Source organism: Balaenoptera borealis, assembly GCF_965194805.1.
Source record: "Balaenoptera borealis genome assembly, chromosome: 6".
Lineage (NCBI taxonomy): Eukaryota > Metazoa > Chordata > Mammalia > Artiodactyla > Balaenopteridae > Balaenoptera > Balaenoptera borealis.
Window position 1 is genome coordinate 63006507 of NC_138863.1, and position 17937 is coordinate 63024443.

A 17937-nucleotide genomic window follows, 5' to 3' on the forward strand; every position below is an offset into this window, starting at 1 on the left:
TTTTGAGTGAAATTTAATTTACGGCCCCTTTTCCTTTGAATCTGCTCTGAAAAAATGATAATATGATTGAGAAAGAGCAGCTAAAGAACAGAAGAGTAAGAAGAAAAAAATAGAGACATGACAATATCAATATTAGTTCTAACAGAATGTAGTTTGAGTTTCAAAATTTGTGTTAACCTAAATTTAAAAATATGATTTAGGCACATCGTGAATCTGCATGAAATTTTATCCTGCTCAGATCAACAAGTATGTTTAACTGAATAGTACATAGATATATATTTAACATGATGCCAGGACATGGAGAGAAAGAATTGTAGAGTATAAATGGGGAAGTTCCATAGCAAACTTCTGCCCTCAGAGAGTTTACTGTCTATTTGGAAAATAAGACCAACAAGCGTGAATTTAATAGCAAACAGCATCTGAAAACATACATTGAGTTGTAATAAATTTTCTAGAAACTCTGACTATAAATTATATATGGATTTGTTAATCAATATGGTCAATAAGGACAAGAGTAAAGCAGAAAGGGTTTGGAGAAGCACAGTCAGTTCTGTTAGACAGCATATGCATTTCTTTTTCTTTAAAAAATTTTTTGGCCCTGCTGCGTGGCATGTGGGATCTTAGTTCCCCGACCAGGGATCGAACCCACGCCCCCTGCAATGGAAGTGCGAGTCTTAACCACTGGACCGCCAGGGAAGTCCCCTAACATATGGATTTCTATAAATCACTGTGCCATGGAAAACTGTACAACAAAAACTACATGGCTTATAGGAAAAATGGGGTTAGGGGCACAAAACTCAAAAACTTCATCAGTGACACATTAAAAAAAAAAGATAGGAAACTAATAAAAATAGCAACAGAGCTTTCACACGTTAAATAGTTAAGAAATACATAAATACGACAATAAATATGGCAGTTTGAGAAAATCATGGGTTTGCTTGTGAAGTGAATGTCAGTAAGGCTACAGCTTGTGAGTTACTGTAAAGTTAGTGGAAGGGGGGATGATATGAAATCAGATGAAATTAGATGGAAAGTACAAACTGTACTTAGGCGTGGCTCATGACACAAGTGATGAACTGAGGTAGCTTAGTAGATGTGTGAGGTGTGCATATGTGTAAATGTTTTTTTTTTTGGCCATGTCGTACGGCTTGAAGGATCTCAGTTCCCCGACCAGGGAATGAATCCGGGCCATGGGGCAGTGAAAGCACCAAATCCTAACCACCAGGCCACTAGGGAACTCCCCTGTGTATGTGTAATTTTTGTGTATTCCTGTAAAGCTGTTCAACTGCATATGGTTTTCTGCACTCAGCATTTATTGTAGACAAGAGCACGCAGAGGCAAAGGTGAAACTGATGTTACGTTCAAATTATCTTCTAATGTATCAACTGAATGGAATAAATGCATGTTTTCAAAACAAGCAGTATAGCAGAACTGACTATGTTAGGATTTGAAATAGGGGCAGGAAAAAGTAGTGTGGAGTAGTATCTGTAGAGTGCCTACAAACCGCTAGTAAGCACTGAACAAACTCCTTTATAGGTGTAATTTAAGGATGAGTAGATTCTGGATATAAAAGGGAAGATTTTATAACACTTTAAAAGTATGAAGAAAGGAATGGAGAAATTGTGAAGATGGAATAGATTCATCTCTTCCTATCCTCCTGCTAAGTGTAAGTAGAAATCCTAGACATAATACAAAAAGAAACAAACATAAGAAGACTCTGAAAGGTAGAAAGAAGGCAGAGTGGCCAGGGATCTCTGGATTTGAAGGTGACATGGTGATTTTCAATCTGTCTCCCATATACCCTAGACATCACGCTGGAGAAGCCTGCAACTCAGAAATGCCAATGGACACAGGTTTTTAAAAGCCCCAAGAAAGGCCTGCTCTCTCCAGACAAGAGAACTAGAAAAAAGATGGTTTCGCAGGACAAAAAATTTGTCACCAATACCTGCTTTACTCTAAGCAAATACTAAGGGGGAAAATTAAAAAAAAAGGTTCACCAACTCCCTCTTGGCTCTATCAGCAGAGACAAAGTAGAGAATTTGGATTTCCAGTACCCTCCCCTTCAAGCAGTGTTCCCCTTCCCTTGCCAAAGTGATGTCAGTAGAGACAAAGTGGGAAGCCTGGGCTTCAGCTCCCCTCACTGCACCAGCAGGTGGCACAGATTTCAGAGAAGGAAGCTAGAGAAAAAGATTCTTTAAATTTATATATGAAGTCCTGGGAGGAGACCCCCAAGTTAAACTGACCAGAACTAATATGGCAAAAGGTTTGAGAATTAAACTACAGTGTTGAATAGCATCCAGTTTTTCAGTAGCATACAAATGAAACCAGAATAGTACTGCAAGGGCTCTGGAAACTGAATTATCTTTGAAACCACAATCTACAAAAGGAGGCCAGGACCTACATGCTAAACCTATATAAGGTGACTGCCTGCTAAAAACAGAAAACATAAACAGAATCCAGAGTCTCATAACGTACAATACCCCAAATTTCCAGGACAAAATTAAAAAAAAAAAATCACTAATAATTTCAAGAACCAGGAAAATCACAATTTAAGTAAGAAAAAACAATCAAAAGATGCCAACACCCAGAAGACTCACATGTTGGAATTAACAAGGATTTTTAAAAAGCCATCTTAAAAATGCTTCCACAAGCAATTGTTAATGTTCTTTAAACAAATGAAAAAAAGTTAAAAAATCTCAGGAGAAAAGAAGATATAAAGTATCAAAAGGAATTTTAGAACTGAAAAATACAATGATACAACAACTGAAATAAAATGTGCTCAATATCAGAGTGGGGATGACAAGGAAACTGTTAGCGAACCAGAGACAGACCAATAGAAATTACCCAACCAGAACATCAGAGAAAGTAAAAAGAACAAACAAAAAATGAACAGAGCTTCAGAGACCTGTAGAACAATAAACAAAAGATCTAACATTTGTGTTATCGGAATCCCAGGAGAAAAATCTGAAATTAAAAAAAATTTAAAAATAATAATGGCAGAAAATTCCCTCATTACCTACGGGGAACAACGATTTGAATGACAACAGACTTCTCACTTGAAACCACAGAGGCCAGAAGGAAGTGGCCTAACACTTTTTTATGTGTTGAAAGAACTGCCAACCCAGAATTCTACATCTAGTGAAAATACCCATCATGAAAGAAAGGGAAATAAAGACATTTCAGAAAACTAAGATAGTTACCAGCAGACTTACCCTTAAAAAAATGGTTAATTTCTCCAAACAAAAGGAAATACAAGGAGGCTTGGAGTTGAGTAAAAATATGAGGCAAAGCAATTAACAATCAACTCATATAAAAACAAATATAAATGGCTCCTAAGGAGATGATAACATCAAATACCTTAGAGAAATGCTTATTTAAACCAGCTTTAAAAACAACAACAAGGGGGCTTCCCTGGTGGCGCAGTGGTTGAGAATCTGCCTGCCAATGCAGGGGACACGGGTTCGAGCCCTGGTCTGGGAAGATCCCACATGCCGCAGAGCAACTGGGCCCGTGAGCCACAACTACTGAGCCTGCGCGTCTGGAGCCTGTGCTCCGCAACAAGAGAGGCCGCGATAGTGAGAGGCCCGTGCACCGCGATGAAGTGGCCCCCGCTTGCCGCAACTAGAGAAAGCCCTCGCACAGAAACGAAGACCCAACACAGCCAAAAATAAATAAATAAAATTAAAAACAAACAAACAAACAACAACAACAACCAACCCTATAATTAGGCTGGCAAAGATTAAAGAGTTTGATATTATGTGGCTCTGCAAAGGGCATAGGGAAATTAACTTTCTTATATTCTAGTGGCAGTGCCTACCAACATTACAAATGCAGACCCCTATAATCTGTTAATTCTATTTCTAGGAATTTATCTTATATTATCAACATTCACATACATGTAAAATGATACAGAAAATTTGAGAAGGGGAACTGATGGGCAGAAATGGGAAAAAGACTTTTCACTGACTATCCTTTTATGCTTTCTAAATTTTGAACAAAATCAATGTATTAAATTTTAAAACTGAAGAAATTTTAAAACTCCCAATCTGACAACAATTGTTGTCACCCCGTTCTCCAAAAAACCCTACTTCCTGCCTAACCACTTAAAATCTATTTCAAAGTATCACTTATAAGCATATAACCATCCTTAAGATAAAAGAGCAACATTTTTTAACTCTTGGGCCACTTCTGGTTGGTTTATTTTAGATTATTTAGATTATGCAGTTTGCTTATCAATCACTGTGTAAAAGAAATTCCCAACCCTGTTCACTGACCTTTGCTGGGAGGGGAGGTAGGATGTGGTGTAATACTACTGGGTATTGACTTTACTAGTATGTTGTTAAGGTGAAAAAACAAACTTCCAGAACATTTTACTTGTAAAAGCATATGGTAAGAAAATGCTGCTTTACTAGTTTTTTGAGAAGTATAAATTTTATACCAATGAATTTCACGTGAAACCTTTAAATTGAAGGAAATTTCAAGGCCATCAGCAAAATAAGGTTTGAAATAGAGAAGAGAACTATACCTCAAATGAACCCCTTTTCATTTCAAAAATACTGGGTCTCCCCTCTAAACAGTTTCGAAGTTTAACATCCCACTATTCTCCATTAAAAGTGCTATCATCATGGCTCTTAATTCCAGGATAAAGACACTGAAATGGGATCCTGTCACCATACAAATGAGTGTCTGATCTTTTCTACTGTCTCCTGAGTACAAGATTCACCAGCTGCTTCCTCTATTGTGCTCTTCTTTCTGTACTGCCAGGTAATCTGTTTTCTACCACATATATGCAAGATTTCTGCTCATATAACTATTTATTTATCGCCATGCTGCCGTAACTCAGCACTTGTGTTTCTATGTACTCTGTAATATATCATCAGCCCCAACTCATGCTGCATGGCAAAGGTGGACAGACCTCTCTTTAACAACTGCAGGGAACTCTGAAGAGACCAGCATGATCTGAGATCATGGTAACTCTTGAAAAGCCAGGAAGTACCTTCATCAGGGTAGTGGTCTGTGTTCTATCCTACACTTTGCCCCTTGAGCCTCTACTGGGATGCAGTTTTGATTAGCCTCCTGTGTTCCTCCTCTGCATCTGTTGGAAGGATCTTCCCCTTGACTCTGAACCTTCTCAGGCACATTCAAATAGCCACAAAAAGTAGAATTTCCAATCTCACAACAGCAAAGGGAAGGCCCAGGATGATTGCCCAGACTCACCAAGACCACTTACAGGTGGGCCCAGACAATCAGATCTCTTCAGAAGTCTTTTTGTTTTCTTTCAGGAAGTTAGAAAAAGAAAAAAAAAAAGATTCGGTATTTATTTCTTTTTAAAGTGGGGTGTGTATGTCTCAAGCAAGGTTTTAAATATGATAATGATGATGAACACCGCTGTGTTACACAAAGCTTTTTGACTATGTCCAATTTAAGACTGTAAGATGGCCATCAAACTTATAAACTGGAAGGAAGACACAGCTCTGCCTAAAAAAAAAAAATTTTATTGATGCATGACAAAATCCATTCTGACCAATGTTCTGAATGGTAATTGAAGGACTGTAGAGTAACAGGTGCCAAACTGTGTGACCTCAAACATAAAGATCTTTTCCTCTTTCCACAGTGTAATCCAGAACAGAGCAGGCATGGAAGGTACGACGCAAAACAAATCTGGCCTTTCAGTAACTCCTGCGCAGACAGTAACAAAGGGCCAAATCTTCCCCAACTGATGAAACTGATAAGGGCAAGATATACTTCCTTAGCATGAGTCTGAGGAACACACACTAGAACACGACATCAACTTTCAGCACAAGTTCCTGGCCACAATGGCATGGGCAAAATTAGCATTTGTTGCTTCAGGTGAAAATATATTATAAAAACATAATAATATACAAAGAGTGACATTCATTCACCTTCTCATCCTTTCAGCAAATATTCAAAAACTGACTATTTAGTACCAAAAGAATCTTTACACCAAATTTATTAGAGTCTATGATAACATTTATGGTTTAAGATGTAAGCTTTTTAATTAACTCTTCTAAATATGTAAACCACACAGCATCCTTAACTTTTATAAGCAGAGAATAGATCCTAACACAAGATCCTGAAAGACTACAAAACGCAAGAAAAAAGCCAAAAAACAGTTAATACAGAATAAAAGATGAATACTTTCTAGATGATGTGGGAAGAAATAATGCCTTAAACCAAAATATTCCAATTGTACTGACAACACTTTGAAGAATTAAATAGCAGAAGATTCAGGGTCTAAAATATGCAAAGATTAATATAGATTGCTTTTTAGTTTCTATTTTTTCAAAAAAAGGTAAGATACTCAACGACACTTCATTCTTTCTGAATCATCACGAACACAAGGCATACATTATAACTGCTGTTTGTAAATAACGATAGATAGCCAGACTCTTGAACACAAGAAGTTAATTAAACAGTCCCAGTATGAGCTGCAGCAATATTCCTGTGATGGTTTACAAGGTATATATTTGACATAACAGAGAAGAAAGTGAAATCATTAGAATCAAAGTGGAATGCAGAGAAAGAAAATTAAAAATAAGCCTTCTCCAGGGAATTCCCTGGAGGTCCAGTGGTTAGGACTCGGCACTTTCCCTGCTGCGGGCCCTGGTTCAATCCCTGATTGGGGAACTAAAGAAAAGCAAAATAAAACGTGCATATTACAGAGCACATCAGTATACCTAAAATTTGAGAACAGAATGTTCTACTTAGGGCAATTCTGAAAGGAATATTAAAGACTTTAATGAGTTAGCAACATGTAACAGAAAAAGCTCTAGATCTGGAGCCAGCAAACTTGGGCTTGAGGTCTAGTTCCCTGATGTGGTAAATACTAATCTCCTTGACTGTATCTGTAAAATGAGGAAAATAATATTGGTCTTATACAGTTCTTGTGAGGATCAGAAAAGATTACAGAGACTCTCTTGTTAACCATGAAAAACTAAGTACTGAGATTATTTATTATTCCCTGGACGATTAATAGGAAGATTAGGTCAATTCAATACTTTATTGCTTTCTACACAGATTTGAAGGTAATCTCACCCCATTACTTTTAGAGTGTCAGGCTCAATATCTGTAATAAACAATAGCAGTTACATATTTCTTATATAATATAAAGACTTAAAATACTTACTTAAAAAACCAAGTTCTACCATTTCAGATAATATATCAAACTACCAGTCGTGTTAACTTCAAGTGTTCTTGTCTAAGTAAAAGAAGTTTCTCAAACATGCCAGATGCTTCTGAATCTAAGCAGTGCATGAAGGGGAAATAATTTATTCCCGTAAAGTTTATTAGTCTATGTTAATCTCTTCAACTGTCATCCTCCCCACACTGTCTCTTTCCCTAGAATAATATTTATTTACCATGCTATTTAGACAACTACACTTTTTAAAAAGCCCAAAAAATAAAGTGGAAGCAGATGGATGAATTACTGCAAATAATTCAAGGAAAGTTAAGCAGTTCCATGATAAATGAACAAAGTATGAAGTAAGATAAAACACATTTGAAAACACAAAAATACATTTAAAAACACAAAAACTTCATATTTATATTCACTTTAGCGTAAAGATCGTGCCAACTAATTAGAGTGTGTTTGTTTTGTGTGCGTAAGAGTTATCAGAAATATATACTTGCTTTTAGGGACTTCCCTGGTGGCACAGTGCTTAAGAATCTGCCTGCCAATGCAGGAGACACGGATTCGAGCCCTGGTCTGGGAAGATCCCGCATGCCGCAGAGCAACTAAGCCTGTGCACCACAACTACTGAGCCTGCGCTCTACAGCCCGCGAGCCACAACTACTGAAGCCCGTACGCCTAGAGCCCGTGCTCCGCAACAAGAGGAGCCACCGCAATGAGAAGCCCGCGCACCCCAACGAAGAGTAGCCCCTGCTAGCCGCAACTAGAGAAAGCCCGCACGCAGCAACGAAGATGCAACACAGCCAAATAAATAAATAAACAAACAAACAGATTTTAAAAAAGAGAAATATATACTTGTTTTTACCTTTAGATTTGGGAATTAGCTCTCCACAACTGAGTATCCGCACCTCAGCAAATGGTTTGCTAGCTGCATCTGTTTTCTGGTTTTCTATCTCTCTCACAACTTCTTGACCAGAAATCACTTGCCCAAAAACAACATGATGCCTAAAGAGTCAAGTAAAGATGACTAAATAAAAGCTTCTTATTTTAATATTAATTTAAAGTAGGTTGTAAAATAAATTAAAATAATCTTTACCCATCTAAATGAGGAGTTGGTTTTGTTGTTCTTTTGGAAGTCATCAGATAGAAGAATAAAAACAAAGTCAGAGAAAAACAAAGTTAGCATCTCTAAAAAGGAAAAGAAAATAACTGCATTGGAAACAAAGTAGCAAACAAAGAAATCATATATATGCTATCTTAACATAATAGAATCTTATTTACCTGAATCTTAAATAGAATCGAATGCAAGATGCTTTCGACAATGCATTTTCAAAAACTTGTTTTGAAATACCTATACACTGTTGAAAACTTACATGAAATCAAAGTTGACATTTTGGTGTTATTTCTATCCATCCATGTTTCTTGCATGTAACTGGGTTCTTATTGAATATCCACAGTTGTACAGTGTTCTACTATCTGGGCATACCATAATTTATCAAACCATTTCACCAGTTTATGGGTTTAACAGCAGTGTTTTTCAATCTTAACATTTTCAACAGTTAAAGCCCAGGTCATATTCTGATGTCCTCATACATGTTCTGTTGGACCTGAACAGAAATGGTCCATGTAGTGTTTATAAATTTTTAAATTAGCTGCCAAGACTTAAAAATGTGGATACTTCTATATAAAAATCCAGATTCCAGACCTTTTTGAAAACATGGAAAGACATGGCACCTGGCATGTGGCAATAATTGGTCAGGCTGAGTATCCCTGCCTTCTCTAATACAGAGATTAACCATTAAGTTTCTTGTCCCAGCAGCCTTTACTCCCTTATATTACTTGCCTAAGACCTATGGGTATTTGAGTTTGTTATCCCTAACATAAAGTAAACTTCACACTGAAGAAAGATATCTGCATTACAATTTGGACAAAACCTAAAATTAGCAAAAAGTTAATTTTTAAAAATCCTTTTCTCCACATCAACCTGAAAGCTTTGTAGCTAAGAAAGCTGCTATCTGAGTAGCTATGAAGACACACTGTACAACAGACTGAATATGGGCATTGTACAAGATTTGTTATTTTAAAAATCTTATCAAAAAAGGCATTAGAAATTTGGAAGAAGGAACACAATTTAAGCTAACTTTTGATTAAAACACACACACCAAAAAAAATTCTAACACATACATGTATTTTTAAAAGTTCACCTTATTTTAAAAACTAATAACCGGTTATTGTTTTCTCACTGTAACAGCTATGATCACCTGAACTTGCTAAAACCACCTAGAAATGTAAAAACCTAGGTGTACACTATATATGTATTTGTGTTACATTTAGTGTATATAATTTGCATCAAGATACAGTCAATCCTCGCTTTACAGATTACGTATTTGTCCACTGGCTTGCTCACTAGAATTTATTTGTAACCCCTAAACCAATACTTGCATTGCTTTCATGGTCACTCTCAGATTGGTGAAAAAGTGTTGATGAGAATGGAAAAACTAGGACTCTTTGTATAATGCTGGTGGGAATGTGAAATGATGTAGCCATTGTGGAAAACAGTTTGGTGGTTCCTCAAAGAGCTAACCATAGAACTACCATATGATCCAGAAATTCTATTCCTAGGTATCTATCCAAAAGAATCGAAAACAGGGAAACAAAAATATATGCCAATGTTCACTGCAGCATTATTCACAATAGCCAAAAAGTGAAAACAACCCAAATGCCCACTAAAAAATGAATATGGATAAACAAAATGTGGTATGTATATATAATGGAATGATATTCAATCATAAAAAGGAATGAAGTTCTGATACATGCTATAAAACATGGATGAACCTTGAAAACACGCTAAGTGAAAAAAGTTAGACACAAAAGGACAAATATTGTATGATTCCACTTACATATATAGAATAGGCAAATTCATAGAGACAGAAAGTAGAATAAAGGTTACCAGGGGCTGAGGGGAAGGGAAAATGGCTACTCTCTGGAATGATGAAATAGTTTTGGAAATAGTGGTGGTAGTTGCAGAGCACTGTGAATATAATTAATACCAGTGAGTTATGCAGTTAACAAATGGTTAAAAAGGCAAATTTTATATTATACAATTAATATAAAACAATAAAATAAAACATTTTTAAAAAGATTAAAAACTGAAGTTGTTTCCTTTAAAAAACAACAGAACACAGAAGTAGTAAAGAATAGTTATCTAAAAGTGGAAAGAGGTCAGGAGAAACCAAAAATTGGAAGAGTCTGAGAATATACATGAAGGGTTATATGAATTTAACATACGGGTTTTGGTTAGCACAGGAGGGATTTTATTTTAAAAAGTGAAAATAAATGATAACGCTCAGTGTTGCTGAGGATCTGGTGAAACTGGCACTTATATACTGTTGCTCTAGAGTAAACTACACACTTCCTTTTGGAAGTCAATGTAGCAATATATATGGATAGCCTTAAAAATGTGTAAACATTTCACTAAGTAAACTTCTAGCAACTAACATAAAAGAATTAAAAAATGCGTCAAACAATAGGTACAACAATGTTCACTGTAGCAGTCTGAAAACAAGAAGCAAACCAAATGTTCAAAACTAAGATTAAATAAATAAAACCACCGTACATTCAAACAATGGATTAACATGTTAATTCATATTTAGTGATGTACAAAGAAATTTATATTACATCCAAAAGTTGATTACAGACTATATGCAACTATCTACCTGTATTTTTATTGCATGTAAAGATGCTCTGGGGATGGGATTGTTTTTCTTCTTTTAATCTGTGTGTTCTAATTTTCCCACAACAAATGTGATATAAGTTGTTTTCATTTAAAAAATCAGAAACACCTGTATATAGGCAATTGGCTGAATAAACTGCAGTGTATACATACAACAGACTACTGTGCATCTGTGGGAAAAAAAAGTGAGAAAGACCTCTATGAACTGATATGGAGTGATTTCTAGGTTCTATCATTAGGTGAAAAGAAAAAAACATATACAGTATGCTATCTATTGTGTAAGAAAAAAGGGAAAATAAGAAAAAAAAAATATCTGTGCTTATGTTTGTAAAAAGATATAAAGAAAAATAAACCAGAAACTAATGAGGTTGGTTACTAATATGGATAGGTGGTGGAAAAAAAAAAGGTAAAAAAATGGGGGAATGGAGTGAAGAGTTAGGTGGGAGTGATACTTCAGAAGTATTCTTTGCTTTGACTCTTGGAATCATGTTAATGTTTTAAAAGCTTAAAAAAAAAAGGCAAGAAATAAATCAACCTGAGAGGGAGAACAAATGAAATATAATCGGAAATGAATTTAACATATTTTGAGTCACAAAACCACACAAAATTTACACTAAAAAGTACTAACCCAAGTCATTTTTAAACATGATAATTTAACTACATACCCTCACTGTAAAAACAAAAATTGCTATAAATAAATAGTGAACTCTAGTTAGTAGGTTACTCTTCACAGTGGTAGAGGATGGCAATTTTTAAATATAGGATTCAACAAGTGAGTAGAAATTTTGAACACACTCGGAGGGAGATTTCTCACTGTTGAAGAAGGGAGTTACAAATGTGGAATAGAAAACACAAGAATAATCCACATGGTGCTGACAGATTAAGTTCTTCTGAGACCAAAAGAGTTTACAGTTATTGAAGAGGAGAGCAAATCTTTACCCATGGGATATGATAAAAAGTATGAATTGCTGACAAGAGCCCTGGTAACAATTTTTTTGTAGTCAGAATTGGAAAACATTAGCACTATTGACTTTGGGTTACAAATAAATTTAGTGAGTAGGCAAATTCACAAATACAGAATCTTTGAATAATGAGGAACAACTGTATTTTACTCTTTATAATTAAGTAATTTATGAAGAGATACTCAATGCAAACATTCTGTTCCTTGTTAAACTTACCGTATAAATTTATCATCCATAGGTAATTCTTTCCTGAATCAATGTTACTGAGATGACTGCAAAACAGTCATTTCTAACTCTAATGTCCTGACTGCAAAACAGTCATTTCTAACTCTAATGTCCTGACTGCAAAACAGGACATTTCTAACACTATAATTCCTTTTACATTTATTAGTTGCATTCTACTAAGGAACAGTTTTTCTTTCTCCCTTGTTATTTATTCATTTATTATTTATATCTGAATGGACTCCTGGATTTCCATTTTATTTGATAATATGATACCATCATTATTTATTTTCAAAATAATCAATGCTCAACTTGTCCTAATTTGGCCAGGGGGAATGCCACCCCTTTAAGCTGGCTCCTGAGTCCTCTTGACAAAAGTCTTCATCTTTTGAAAACTTTAGCAGTACAGTTCAACTCCCCTTTCAACAATTCTTTGTTCTTCCTCCTTCAAAAATCCTCTCCCTCATACGTCCCTCTCGTATTTACTAGTGATCAGTAGCAGGCACACAGAGTAACGACACATCAAAAAAGTGGTATTTTAAATCATCAGATCATAAATTCTTACATGAAGAACTGTGAGCCATTTGTATCCTTCCCTCTGTTGGCCATTGACAAGAGAAATTCTTTGTTGTGTTTAACAGCAAAACTCTCATCTATAGAGAAGCAAAGTTTTCAGTTATAGGTATAACTCCCCCCCAAAATTCATTTTCATTCCTCTTCATATCTTGTGTTCATATCATGTGCTCTTTAGTGTCAGACAAAATTTAGATAAAAGGTTAAAAGAAGAGAAATCCAATATTAACCAATTTCCTCCCCCATCTTTTCAGATTAAAATATTTCTAATTTTCAATCCCTTGCTATAAAATCCAAATACTTTATCAACCCCCTTTCAATACTATTCTTAGCACAGAGAGGCACTCATTAAACTTAATCTCTGCCATGGTAGAAAGAGCAGATTGCCTTCGAATCTTGGATTAGAATTGGAAAAAAGCAGGTGGAACGTGAAACAAAATTTCACTGACTCCCAAAAGAGAAAGATGGGAAATATGAAATTAATTCCACAATCACATGTTTATAGTCTTTCAAATGATCTTCACATTAATAAAGAATTCCAGACAGAAAACTTAAATTTGGGAAAAACATTACAGCCAAATTCAGAATATCAAAGATTAAAAAAAAATCTTCATAGAAAAATGGATGCACAAAAATGTTGATATTGTCACTAAGAAATATAGCTGAATCTCTTTTAATAAAGATTAAGATCAAGCTATGGAAGTTCCTATTCTAGCACTACAATTCTAAAAGTTTATTACAGATCACTGAAACCCTTCAAGTAATATAATGTGCGAATGTACCAATCACAAAAAAATCCTACCTTTATAAGAAGTCTATCACATAAAATTTTTCACAAGAAAATTAACTTCGTTTAGTTGAAGGTAGTTGGATATTAGTATATCAATAATCTTATTGATTCAATAGAGAAAAATCAAATGAATAAAATACTAGAAGACATTAAAAACAATTTAAACATAAACATTTTTACCTTCAAAAAATCCTCCATAAATGGATTCCCCTCCTCGTCCATTTCCTAAGAATGAAAAAACATGGACTCTTAGAACTGATAAGTCAGTAATCTTCTCAAAGGTGCTACCTAAACACAATGCTTCTTACAAAGTAGCTACTTGAATGATTTTGAATCAACAATACACAAACGTTCACAGCAAATTATAAGACTTTAAACGTTCACAGCAAATTATAAGACTTTAACTTAAAGTCAATACTGACAAGATCCCAAATTACTTTCTCTCCTCTATGATACAACAGTATGAGTGTAACAAAGCTTATTAAGATCTGTAGAAGAAAGAATGTTCAGATTCTAATGATTATGTAGGTCTTTTAACAGAAATTACTAGTAGCTTCTCAAAGTGTCTTTAAAAACACAGTTTCAATGTTTTTACGATAAGAGAATAGAGGTAAAAACCATACTGTAGTGAAGAATTACTGGCTGTGACAAAATCAACATGAACACTGATAGGCTACTAAGAGATAAATAGTGTTTTGGTTTTTACCCAGAAGCTAATTTCTGAAATTAAGTCATGTATCAAAGATGAAATTTTTTCCTGTGTGCTTCCTCCTTTTTATCTATTTCTATGAGTACTTCTATTTTTTTTTTTTTTTTTTTTTTTGGCCACGCCAGGCAGCTTGCAGGATCTCAGTTCCCCAACCAGGGACTGAACCCAGGCCATCGGCAGTGAAAGCTCCGTGTCCCAACCACTGGACCACCAGGGAATTCCCAGTACTTCTAATTGTTTGACCAAAGATTAAGTGGGCTGAGAAGAAAACTGGACTAGTACTTCTAGAGACTTGTCTAACTTTGAGATCCATGTATTTAACAAAGAATATAAATATATGATTTTCTTTGTGGGAATCAAAGTCTTACCTTCACTGAAGTCACCACCTTGAACCATAAAATCTTTGACAACTCTGTGAAAGAGACAACTTTTATAATGTAATGGCTTCTGAGTTGATTTCCCTGTCCCCTTTTCACCTACAGAGAAGAAAAATTAGTAGGCTGTTAAGTAGAAAAGAAATTAAGGAAGTAGTATTAAAGCAAAATTAATGATGAAATCACAAGAAAAAAATTTTTCCCTACTTCTTTAATTTTGTATCTATATGAGATTATGGATGTTCACTAAACTTTTTGTGATAATCACTTTATGATGCAAGTAAATCAAATCATTATGCTGTACACCTTAAACTTATACAGCAGTATATGTCAATTACATCAATAAAACTAGAAGAAAAATTTAAATAAAATAAATTAAAAAAAATTTAAAAGTTAAAATAAAATTAATGATGAAAGCTTTTGCCCAGTAAAATACACCTCTCTTGACCTATACAGACTTCTTTAAACTACAGAATTTTAACTTCCCTCAGGAATTTTTTTAAAAATTCATTTAAAAAGCACCCATGCTTTTCTACTGAGTGTAGAAATCAATCTCAGATACAATCCCATTACAATTAATATGTATAAGAATTACTTTCATGTCTAGTAAATGTTGCATAGTAAGCATGCTGAGAAGGAAATAACATGCATGAAAAAATCTAAAACATGTTACATAAACAATCAAAGCAAACTGAAGTCAAATGGGACTACTATTAGGGCAAGTGAAAATGTCAACAAACCTGTACAAAGACAACGAAAGTTCTCGCATGTTTTGGGGCACACATCAGAAAATAATTCAAAGACAACTCTTCCAGCTGAAAAAGAAGATAGTTGGTTTAAATTTCTTTGCTAACTTAAAATATTAAGTACTTATATATAAATGTTAAATAGGGACATTAATTTCCTTACCAGGTTGATTATTAATGGCAATGTCAAAAAAACATCGAGGACGCTGAACCTTTATTCCCATGGCTTCAATACTTCAATCTATGAGTAAAATACAGTTTCAGGCAAACAGACGAAAACAGCAAAGATTTTTCATACATTTCTGAGAACAAAACAAAACTCTGTGGAGCATAAATGAAAAATGTAGTCTGAATTTATTTTAATATTTATTTCCATGACATAAATCACATGAATTATTCTTTTCTTTGAGAGATTAGGTTGCATCTTGTGAGGCAATCAGAAAAAACATTATAGATCTAGCCATTATATAACACAATTTCTGTTTTAACAACCAAATATAGATTGCCACCTCAAACAGAAAATTGTATTAAGTCTCTATGATTAGTGAACTAAGCAGGCAGATTACCTTAAAATAGAGAAAAATCAAGGACAAGCTGATCCAATCTTTTTGTGCCTAGAAAACATAATAAATTTTGATTAAAATGGTGGAGTTTTTAAAAGAAAAACATCCAAATTCCCCCAAAATTTCAAAAATAATTCCCCAAAGAAGAAAGAAAGTGGGATACTTTAACAATAGTAATATATGGTAGATTTACATTCTGAGTAAAAATACATTGCATTTTACATATAAAGCTATTTTTTGATCATAAACAATAGCTTTTACTGATACGCTAGTGTAGACACAAAAAATATCTGTAAGTGAGATACTCTATGTAAGTTTTATCTACATAGCAGATAGCTATTAGTTAAGACATTCTTCTGATAGGCGTTTATTTTAAGGACTTAGAATGTTTGAATTGTAATACTTGGTGGAGAATGACAGGGTAAGGTGAAAAGCAGACGAAACAAAGGCACTGAGTGTAAATAGCATCCAAAATGGTGCACTATAAAAATGACAGTTTCATCTGTTTAGAACAGAGACTAACTGAAATGTTTATGCGTTTCTGAAAATTATAGTATCTCACAGCTCAGTAAGCAGTGAATGATATTTTAAATCCAGTGAAATTTTTATTGAGACAATTTTAGATTCAGTTATAGGAAATAATACATAGAGATACATGTTTCCGCAATGGTAACATTTTACAAAACTACGGTATAATAGCACAACTGTAGCATAAAAGCATAACAATGCTTATACACTTCACATTTCCCCAGTTCTACCTGTACTCATTTGTGTGTGTATTTCTTTAGTTCTACACAATTTTATCACACATATAGGTTCATATAACTACCACCATTCCTATCAATTTTACACACACCACAAACCACAAGTCAGAATACTCAACAATAAAAGCATGGAAGGGCTTCCCTGGTGGCGCAGTGGTTGAGAGTCTGCCTGCCGGTGCAGGGGACATGGGTTCGGGCCCTGGTCTGGGAGGATCCCACATGCCGCGGAGCAACTGGGCCCGTGAGCCACAGCTACTGAGCCTGCGTGTCTGGAGCCTGTGCTCCGCAACAAGAGAGGCCGCGATAGTGAGAGGCCCGCGCACAGCGATGAAGAGTGGCCCCCACTTGCCGCAACTAGAGAAAGCCCTCATACAGAAACAAAGACCCAACACAGCCAAAAATAAATAAATAAATCTAAAAAAAAAAAAGAGAGAGAAAAAATAAATAAATAAATAAAAGCATGGAAGACTTTGCCTAAATTACCAACAATTTGAAAAATACAAATTCTATGTATTTATTCTTTATTGCATGGAAAGGGGGGGAAATACCATTTTCTCACAACTTCCTCCATTTTTTATTTCTAAAAGATACAATATATATACTAAAAATTTGTTTCACATGAAATAAAGCAAAAAAGATGCCTTTCAATCCTCCAGGAGACTACAGACATAGACTTCCTGAAAACAATAAAACAAAACTTAGTAATTTTAAAATCTTGCCAAGTTTGTTGCATTAAGTTTTTATTTGTATAGAATTTCAATTCATGCACATTTGAAGTTGAGAATACATTGAATCCATAAATCTGAGGAAACTATCCTATCTTAAAGAAAAATATTAAATTACTACTTAGTACCTGATTATCTTTTATCTTCTAAATAACTTTTACAGGCCTTCTTAAATTCTCTACTTTTGAGGGTAGAAAAAGAGAAGAGGAAGTTTAGTGATTTACTTATTTTCCTCCAAAAAAAAAACTTGTAATTTGTTTAGTCACAATATCCCAGGTAGAGATTTTTATTCTTACAAAATGAGTATAGTATAGATAGCACTGCCCAAAACATATTGAATTGTTTACAGTTATAGTTGATTTCCTATTTACTATGTTCTTGAAAACAGACTCCAAATGTGTTACACACACATACACAGAGGGAATATTATTCAGTCACAAAAAAGAAAAAAATCGTCCCACTTGTGACAACATGGATGGGCCTTGGGGGCATTATGTTAAGTGAAATAAGTCAGACAGAGAAAGACAAAAACTGTACAATCTCACTTACACACGGAATCTTAAAAAAACCCCAAAACCTGAACATATAAAGTACTGAGAATGTAATGTACAGCATGGCTAATAATA

At 34.6% G+C, this 17937-nt stretch overlaps 1 protein-coding gene across 5 annotated transcripts in view; it reads right to left on the reverse strand.

Annotated features, from left to right (window-relative positions):
* Positions 1-17937, reverse strand: part of PPIG (peptidylprolyl isomerase G) — a 40838-nt gene that overhangs the window by 15943 nt on the left and 6958 nt on the right. For 2 of the 5 annotated variants that reach the window (XM_082396102.1, XM_082396103.1), the window contains exons 2-9: positions 15826-15873; positions 15423-15500; positions 15254-15328; positions 14508-14615; positions 13611-13655; positions 12633-12720; positions 8247-8276; positions 8016-8155 (exon numbers count right to left, since the gene is read on the reverse strand). In XM_082396102.1, coding sequence (XP_082252228.1) covers positions 8016-8155; positions 8247-8276; positions 12633-12720; positions 13611-13655; positions 14508-14615; positions 15254-15328; positions 15423-15483 — 547 coding nt within the window. In that variant the 5' untranslated portion in view covers positions 15484-15500; positions 15826-15873. Of the gene's footprint in view, positions 1-8015; positions 8156-8246; positions 8339-12632; positions 12721-13610; positions 13656-14507; positions 14616-15253; positions 15329-15422; positions 15501-15825; positions 15874-16705; positions 16823-17439; positions 17464-17937 lie in introns of those variants that run through there. The other 3 variants (XM_082396105.1, XM_082396104.1, XM_082396106.1) reach the window with 3 other exon arrangements.